At 40.6% G+C, this 10,000-nt stretch overlaps 2 protein-coding genes across 3 annotated transcripts in view; one reads left to right on the forward strand and one right to left on the reverse strand.

Annotated features, from left to right (window-relative positions):
• mrpl35 (mitochondrial ribosomal protein L35) overlaps positions 1–7,130 on the forward strand; it is a gene marked incomplete at its 5' end in the record, with an annotated part of 7,805 nt that extends 675 nt beyond the window's left edge. The window contains 2 exons of the mRNA XM_080850374.1: positions 659–803; positions 6,866–7,130. Of these exons, the coding sequence (XP_080706500.1) occupies positions 659–803; positions 6,866–7,054 (334 nt within the window). The 3' untranslated portion in view covers positions 7,055–7,130. The remainder of the gene's footprint in view (positions 1–658; positions 804–6,865) is intronic.
• Positions 7,131–7,267: 137 nt separating this feature from the next.
• Positions 7,268–10,000, reverse strand: part of reep1 (receptor accessory protein 1) — an 18,197-nt gene continuing 15,464 nt past the window's right edge. For both annotated transcript variants that reach the window (XM_080850120.1, XM_080850119.1), the window contains exon 8: positions 7,268–10,000. This exon is cut by the window's right edge and continues 1,885 nt beyond it. The gene's annotated coding sequence lies outside the window, so the exon portion shown is untranslated.

The following is a 10,000-nucleotide window of genomic DNA, read 5'->3' on the forward strand; positions in this document are numbered from 1 at the left end:
TTTAGTTCCTTGACAGTTAACTAAATAGACACAAGATTAGCAACATAACCGCCTCAGACATCTAGAAGGCCCCTGGCGTCAGTAGCCGGTCTTCACTCGGACTCGCTGTCTCCTACAAGGAGGAGTGTTGATCCTGTTTGCCCTGTCCAGAAATTCCTGGCTAACGGCTGAACGGGCCTATACTAATGAAAGGTACTTTATTATCCTACCAGAGGCAATATAATGGAGCAGTTAATGAGTCCTTTAAAAACACTAGAACATGTATTATATAAAATCATCTGAATCTCACACAATGGAACACGAAGCTTTACTTATTTAGGTTATTTAGGCCTAAGATCTTTGTGATCATATAACTCAACATGACACAGAGCATGCTGCTAGTTTATCACAACACAACATTCTGTCGAGCAACTGCATCAATCAGCCTTTTCTCAAGCTTGCTTTATCATTGTTCCAGCCATAGAGCTGGCAGCGCACTCTGTGTGTGTGTGTGTGTGTGTGTGTGTGTGTGTGTGTGTGTGTGTGTGTGTGATATTTCATGCCAGTGAGTGTGTTTAGGCTGATGATGGGAAGACTGGGCCATGATGGTGTGTTTGGTGTAGTGAAACATGTAGACAGACAGGTTGTCATGACGAAGGTTCTGTCTGCTCTCCTGCAGCATCTCCCCACTGCTTCCTGCCTTGCTGGCGCCCCCTAGCCGGAGTCTGACGTATTACAGCCTGAAGTACGGCAAGAGGAAGACGTGCCGCTCAGTGACCAAACGCTTCCTACGGCTGCACTGCGGACTCTGGCTCCGCAGGAAGGTGAGTCTGATGGCTGGGATCTTCATCCCACACACACACACACACACACACTCTGGCTCCGCAGGAAGGTGAGTCTGATGACCGCTATCTTCATCACACACACACACACACACACACTCTGGCTCCGCCGGAAGGTGAGTCTGATGACCGCTATCTTCATCACACACACACACACACACACACACACTCTCTGGCTCCGCCGGAAGGTGAGTCTGATGGCTGATATCTTCAAACTGGGATGACTCATTGGTAACTAAGTGATGACTCATTGGTAACTAAGTGATGACTCATTGGTAACTAAGTGATGACTCGGTGGTAACTAAGTGATGACTCGGTGGTAACTAAGTGATGACTAGGTGGTAACTTAGTGATGACTCATTGGTTACTAAGTGATGACTAGCCACCTAATCCATTCCAGAAAGTCAATGGACAGAAAAACAATGGAAAGTAAGAGACTAGATAAAGACACTTATAGCCTAAAAGTTCGGGATTTAAATAGACTCTGCCACTCACTTGCACGTACACGCACTACAAACACATCAATGGGAATGATGCTTTTTTTTTTTTTTTTTTTTTTTCTCATATGTATGGATGCATATGCGTGTATAATAACTTAGTGACTGTTTATACAGAGGAGGGGAAGGGGAGAGGGGAGGGGGGAAAAACAAACACAATTTAAGTTAAAATGAAAAAAAAAAAATTGTGTGGGAATTCTGAGCTCTTTCATTCTGGTTTAACAATGCTGTGCTTAATAAGATGTATATTCTGAAAGGGTGAATTGAAGACCCTTCTTTATTATTTTGTTGGTTGTTTCTTGTTACCCTTTTTTCTGTCATTCCTGTTGCCTCAGGGAGGGGTGGCTGGCATATATTATAAACAAAGGCACCTAAAATGTTGGAAATATAAATAAAGCAGACAAATGAGGAAAGACTCCAAAACATCTTATGCTGTTCACCATATCAGTAGAGGCATGTTTTAGCCCTGTTTGCATAGCCATAGTAACCACCTTGTGGCCGGGACTAGGCAGTAAGGCCCTGCTTTTCCACAATATACGGTGGAAGCTTATGTGCAACCACGTAGAAGAGGTTGCAAATATTGGAAGTTTAGGACCACGGGGGTTGGTAAGAGGGTTTGTTTCACTTATGTACCAGTTTTCCTTTTTTATTTTTATTTTATTTTATTTAGTTTATTATGGCTTGTCAAGTGGCTTTGGATGCAAACATCAAGGGGGAGGAAGCTATTATCATGGGAAAGATTAGACTAATCTCTCTCAACACAAATGGGTTGAATAATGCTATAAAAAGGAAACGGGTGCTCCAGCATCTAAAGAAAGAAGGTGGAGAAATTCTCTTCCTCCAAGAGACTCATTTAAGTATAGTAGAAAATGTCAAATTGGAGAAATTAGCTGGAGCTCAAGTGTTCTATTCCTCTCACTCAACAGCCAAAAGAGGAGTTGCAATCCTTATTAAAAACAACCTCATGTTTCAGAAATCAAAATGCATCAGAGATAAAGAAGGAAGATATGTGATAGTAATCGGTAAGATAGAAGAACATCTCGTAACCCTCATTAATGTTTACAATCCTCCAGGAAAAGGGGATGAACTCCTGAAAAAAGTACTACAACTGCTAATGATGGAAGCACAGGGAATCATAATTATGGGTGGTGACTTTAACTTGGTAATCAACCAGAAGGCGGACACCCAGAGTAGAATAAAGCATAAGTCAGAGAAAGCAGCTGATTTACTCAGAAAAGCCCAAATGGATATAGGGTTAACAGATGTTTGGCGTTGTTTACACCCCCAAGAGAAAGCTTTTACCTTCTACTCGGATGCACACAAGGTCTTTTCAAGACTGGACTACTTTTTTATGTTTAGGAATGATATTGCAAGAGTCTGCAAATGTGAAATATTACCCATATTGATAACAGATCATGCTCCTGTCATAATGGACTTGAGTATGAACATAGATAAAGGAGATACACTTTGGAGAATGAACAATTCACTACTGGGAGACCAGGGGTTTAAGGAGAAAATGGCAAGTAGTATACAATTCTTTTTTGAAGTTAATGACAGTGGGGAAGTACCGGTCATAACACTATGGGAAGCTGCAAAAGCAACATTCCGTGGAGAAATTATTGCACACTCATCTTGGAAAAAGAGGCAAAAAGAAAGAGAAAAGACCAAATTAGAGAAGAAGATAAGAGACTTGCAAAAAGAATATGAAACACACATGACAGAAGAGGTGCAGACACAATTGCATGCAACGAAAAGATTACTTAAAACAGTTGAATCCATAGAGATTGAAAAACAGCTAATGCTCTGCAGACAAAGCCACTACGACAATAGCCCTAAAGCATTGAAAAAGCTAGCTTTTAAGTTGAAGAAACAACATGAAAAATCTACAATAGCTAATATCAAGGACAAATATGGCACTTATAATAGGGGAAAATCGAAGATTGCTTCATGTTTTCGTGAATATTACCAAGAACTGTACACACCAGAATTAACAATAAATAAAGAAGAAATTAGAAGCTATTTAGAATTGCTAAGGCTCCCGGTGGTGACTAATGAACAGAACAAAGTGCTAACACAGCCGATAACAGAAATTGAAATACTAAAGGTAATTTTGAAGGGGAAATCAGAGGGAAGTCCGGGGAGTGATGGATTTAGTTATTGTTTCTATAAAGAATACCACGGTCTGGTGACACCGATCTTATGTAGGGTATTTAATAAGATCCTGGAAACAGGAATCTGGCCAAACACGTGGAATCTAGCAATAATTTCGGTGTTACATAAAGAAGGAAAAGACCCGGAAAATTGCTCCTCATACAGACCAATATCACTACTAAATGTGGACCAAAAGATATTTACAGCAATAATTGCAAAGAGACTCTCAAATATATTACCAAAAATAATCAATTTAGACCAAACAGGGTTTGTCAAGGACCGTTTGCTTAGTGATAATATTTACCGCACCCTCAATGTAATAGACTATGCTTTAAAAAGTAACCTACCTATGTTGACCCTAATGTTGGACGCAGAAAAAGCTTTTGACAGAGTGTATTGGCCTTTTCTAATAGAGGTTTGTGAGAAGTTTGGCTTTAACCAGACGTTTATTGATTTGATAAGGGGAATGTATAAAGATCCACAAGCAAGAGTAAGGGTGAATGGGACACTCTCTGAAATATTTACATTGAGGAGGGGAACCAAACAAGGAGACCCATTGTCACCACAACTTTTTGCTCTATGTATAGAGCCATTAGCAGAATGAATAAGACAAAACATAGAGATAAGAGGACTGCATATTATTGATGAGGAACATAAGATTGCACTGTATGCTGACGATATAATTTTATATTTGACAAGTATCTACACCTCCTTACCAGCTTTACTGGGTGAAATTACATCATACAGCGTCGTGTCAGGGTACAAGCTAAACTTGAACAAAACCGAAACTCTTCTAATTGGTTGTCAGTTAGAAAGTAATTTTAAAGCAAAATATAACTTTAAATGGGATCAAAATAATGTCAGATATTTGTGAGTAGTTCTACCAAAAAACCTGGAACAACTTCACCAATGTAATTATGGTAAATTGGAGAAGTCTGTTAAACAAGACTTAGATAGGTGGAGAAATCTAGCTTTAACTCTAATGGAAAAGATCAGTATCATCAAAATGAATGTTCTACCACGTTTTCTGTTTTTATTCCAGAACCTCCCACTGTATGTACCTCAGAAGTGCTTCAAATACTGGGAGAGTTTACTGAGGCGATTCATATGGGATGAAAAGAAACCAAGAGTTAAACTGAAAATATTACAACAGAAGAGAAGTGAAGGGGGGCTTGCATTGCCTAGACTACTAAATTACCATTATGCAGCACAACTGAAACTAGTGTTAATAAGGTTAAACAAAGAGTTGTGTCCTAAATGGAAAATAATGGAGATTAAGATGGTGGGCTCTTTAAATACATTGTTCTTTTCAAGACAGACGAAAACAATAAGCTTTATAGTAAATAATGCTGTTAAAACCTGGAGAATCCTGTGTAAGACACTAAAAGTCAAGGACAAAGATTGGATCTGGCTCAGAGAGATTCAGAGCGATCCAGACTTTGCTCCAAATAAATTGGATAATGCCTTTAGGAGCTGGGGAAATAAGGGCCTCATAATGCACTATCAAATGGCCAGTGATACTGGAATTGAGCCTTTCGACACCATTGCAAGGACATATCAACTGCCAAGCAATAACTTCTTCAGATACTTACAAATGAGAAATTATTTAAACGAGAAAACCCAGTTAAAAAACATGAAGGATTTACATCCCCTAATGGGATTCATGGTCAAAAGGCTCCAAATTGGAAATACCATAAATTTAATTGGACAAATATACAAACTATTACAAGGACACGATACTGAAGACCTAAAAAACATTAAAGAAAAATGGGAACAAGAATTGAAAATAACTATAGGTGACAACGAGTGGAAACAGAGTCTCAAAGATATCACCGTCTTTACAAGGTCCCCCTATTGGCAGGAATATGCCTGGAAGGTTAACCTTAGATTCTTCCTAACACCAATAACACTCAAGTACACACAGACTAGTACCAGCTGCTGGAGGGAATGTGGATCAAACAATGCCGATCATGCACACATCTTCTACACCTGCAATAAAATACAAAAATATTGGACAGAGGTTCAGAATCAGATCAAACTAAAACTGAGGAAGGATGTGCTTCTAGAACAAAAAAACTTGCTCCTGGGTATAGGACCCAAAGAAGTTGAAAAAGAACATCTACACCTTTTTTGGGCCTTGAGAATAACAGCACTTAAGCAAATAACAAAAAGCTGGAAAAAAGTAGAACCCCCATGTGTAAGTAAATGGCTAGAAAGTATAGAGGAAATGCGCTCTATGGAAAAGGTAACCTATAAGATAATGAACAAGGAAAACTTATTTGAAAAAAGATGGGCACTTTATTAGTTTCAGGTATGAGAGGGCTTCCAGAACTCCGACTCTCTCGTGAAAAGTGATAGAAATCCTAAAAGCCATGTATGTATGTGTATGTATGTATGTTCGTATGTATGGACGGATGTAGGTATGCATGTATGGATGTGTACGTATGTATGTGTATATATGCATATGGGTGCGTGTATGCAGGTATATGTGGTGTATATATATATGTGTATATGTATGAACGCTGTATGTTGTTCTTTATTATTATTTATTTATTTTTCTGGTTCTCTTTCTTTTTTTTGTATTTTTTATTATCAGTTTTTTTTTTTTTTCGCCTTCATGAATTCTAACTTATTGACTTATCTTGAGTTTTTATTTTGAATTTTTTTTCACGGGTGGGAACAAAGAATGCACACTAGAATAGAAAATAGAAAAGAAATATGTGTTTCTTCAGAAATGGATACAATTATGACTGCTTATGAATTATGGAATATGAAATGAATAAACACAATAAAGTATAAAAAAAAAAAAAAAAAAGTGATGACTAGGTGGTAACTAAGTGATGACTAGGTGGTAACTAAGTGATGACTCGGTGGTAACTAAGTGATGACTAGGTGGTAACTAAGTGATGACTAGGTGGTAACTAAGTGATGACTAGGTGGTAACTAAGTGATGACTAGGTGGTAACTAAGTGATGACTAGGTGGTAACTAAGTGGTAACTCGGTGGTAACTAAGTGATGACTCATTGGTTACTAAGTGATGACTAGGTGGTAACTCGGTGGTAACTTAGTGATGACTCGTGGTAACTAAGTGATGACTAGGTGGTAACTAAGTGATGACACGGTGGTAACTAAGTGATGACTAGGTGGTAACTAAGTAATGACACGGTGGTAACTAAGTGATGAATCGTGGTAACTAAGTGATGACTAAGTGGTAACTAAGTGATGAATCGTGGTAACTAAGTGATGACTAGGTGGTAACTAGGTGGTAACTAGGTGGTAACTAGGTGGTAACTAAGTAATGACTCATTGGTAACTAAGTGATGACTAAGTGGTAACTAAGTGGTAACTAAGTGATGACTAGGTGGTAACTAAGCGATGACTCTCTTCCTGGGCAGGCGGGCTACAAGAAGAAGCTGTGGAAGAAGATGCCGACGAGGAAGAAGCGGTTGAGGGAGCACGTCTTCTGCAACAACACCCAGAGCAAGCTGCTGGACAAGATGACGGGCCGCTTCTGGAAGAGACGCACCTGGTACCTGAACGACCCCTACCTGAAGTACCACGACCGCGTCAACACCCGCTGGTGATGAGCACTCGGCGTGGGTGTGTGTAAATATCTGTGTGTGTGTGTGTGTGTATGTGTGTGTGATTAAACGAGTCTCATGTTCAATCACGTTATGTCAAATAAAGGATTGGGATTAAATGGCTTCCTGCATTTCATTACTTACTGAGTTATTCTGTGGATAAAAAAAGTTCCAGGTTCCTTTTTTTAATTTCACATTTTTTATTTGAGTGTCAGCAGGTCACATGACTCTCCTGTCACAGATCAGCAACATGTAACATCACCCTGTGTTCAGTTGTTCAGTTAACACACGCAGAAAAAGACCTGCAAGACATTGGCTTTATGTGTGTGTGTGTGTGTGTGTGTCTGAGAAGCATTCAGGGAGATAGGCTGTATGTGTGTGTGTGTGTCTGAGAAGCATTCAGTAGGCTGTGTGTGTGTGTGTGTGTGTGTGTGTGTGTGAAGCGTTGAGTAAGCAAGGTGTAAATAATACAATCAGGGCATTCTGAGAAGCTCTGAAGGGTTACACATCATCAGTTTATGGGACGTGTCTGCATCAGACCCATGCTAGTTAGCGGTGGAGTTAACAGCTGTCTGAGCTAGCGGCTGAATTAGCAGCTATGTGTGCTAGCTATTGATAGAGTTAGCAGCTATGTGTGCTAGCTATTGAATGAGTTAGCAGCTATGTGTGCTAGCTATTGAATGAGTTAGCAGCTATGTGTGCTAGCTATTGAATGAGTTAGCAGCTATGTGTGCTAGCTATTGAATGAGTTAGCCGCCATCTGAGTTAGCTGCTGTCTGCTGTACACCCACATCACTGCTTTCATCATAATTCTCCACATAAAAGGCAATCAAGCCACAGTATGATCTGATGCTAAATCCACTTACACACACACACACACTTTCTCTCACAAATGCCCACACACACACACTCTCACACGCACACAGCCTCTCTCTCACACACACACACTCTCACACGCACACAGCCTCTCTCTCACACACACACACACACACACACACACACACACACACAGGACCCCACCACTGGAGAACTCTGGTTCAGTGCTTTAATGAGATGCAGTGACACATCTTGTCTTTATTCGGTGAATATAAGATTGAAGAAGCTGAAAAGATTAGCAACATGAAACATGCTCTATGCTGATTGGCTGATATGACTGGACCCTGTCTGAGGTAAATATGTGTTGCTAGGTTACTCATCTGTGTCCTGTCATATGAAGTAAATATGTGTTGCTAGGTTACTCATCAGGGTTCTGTCATATGAAGTAAATATGTGTTGCTAGGTTACTCATCAGGGTTCTGTCATATGAAGTAAATATGTGTTGCTAGGCAACCTAAGCTTGACATATGCAAGAGCAACAAGTGTAAACAAAGTTCATGAACCTGAGGTGAAGCCATCTTGCTTACTGTCTAGTATTCATGAGCAGCTCCACACACACACACACACACACACACACACAGTATTCATGAGCAGTTCCACACACACACACACACACAGCAGCTCCAGTCATGATGGCTACTCTACGATGAGAAGGTGTAGTGATGACACTGCAGACACAGAAAGGTCTACATGTCAGCGGCTGTCTCTCAAAGTCAAGGAGGGGTCCTCTGCGTTTCAAGGGTGCAATGTCATCGAATCCCACCCAATGACTGGGCTGATGTCTAAGATCCATCAAACCTAGGAGTCCCTTCAGAACCAAGGAGTCCGTTCGGAACCATGGAGTCCGTTCGGAACCAAGGAGTCCAATCAGAACCAAGGAGTCCGTTCGGATCATTTTCAAGGATGCACCCACAATCCAATGCACACGCATCAGAGCCTTTTTGAAGGCGGGACCTTTTCAGTGACGCACAGCTGCACACTCGCTAGACTGTTCCATCGTTTGTTCTCTGAATGCTGGAAGGAGTCTTGGCCTCTGAAGGAACCGGTCCCGGAAGGAACCGTCCTACCCAGGAAGCATCCTTGACTTTGAGGAACACCCTGAGATTCCCACAAGCCTCTCTGTTGCATGGCACTTACTCATTCACACACACACACACACACACACACACACACACACACACACTGAGCTGTAGGGTGCAGCACGGAGCCTAAGTAGGTAACCGTGGAGACAAGCAGAATGCAGCCAGACCTCGACTGTCAGGATGTATATTTTGTTGGTGTGTGTGAGTGAGTATGTTATGGCATGCAATGAGATTGATTGTGTGTATCAGAGTAGACAGTATTGTGTGCACGTGTGCATATTATTCTTACAAAGTGTGTATAAAGCGAGTAGGTTTGAATTGGGTGTGTGTATGTAGTGGTGTGTGTGTGTAGTGGTGTGTGTGTGTAGTGGTGTGTGTGTGTAGTGATGTGTGTGTGTAGTGCTGTGTGTGTGTAGTGCTGTGTGTAAGTAGTGATGTGTGTGTGTGTGTAGTGATGTGTGGGTGTAGTGGTGTGTGTTAGTGATGTGTGTCTAAAAGGCTGTGCATGCAAGGCATTAATGTTGAATTCACAGTGACGGACATCACACACACATAGATACATTAGAGACACACACACAGAAACATTAGTGTCACACACACTGAGACTATGAGACGGCCTGTTCCATCCTGTGTGCTACAGATAGTAATATGTGATATGCAGATGTGTGTGTGATATTACATGTAGAGGTGTGTGTGATATTACATGTAGAGGTGTGTGTGATATTACATGTAGAGGTGTGTGTGATATTACATGTAGAGGTGTGTGTGATATTACATGTAGAGGTGTGTGTGATATTACATGTAGAGGTGTGTGTGATATCACATGTAGAGGTGTGTGTGATATTACATGTAGAGGTGTGTGTGATATTACATGTAGAGCTGTGTGTGATATTACATGTAGATGTGTGTGTGATATTACATTAGAAGCACACATATCAAAGCCACCAGTGAATAATGAGATATTACAAAGCATCAACATTACATTCAGCAA

This window comes from Sprattus sprattus (assembly GCF_963457725.1).
Source record: "Sprattus sprattus genome assembly, chromosome: 13".
Taxonomy (NCBI): domain Eukaryota; kingdom Metazoa; phylum Chordata; class Actinopteri; order Clupeiformes; family Clupeidae; genus Sprattus; species Sprattus sprattus.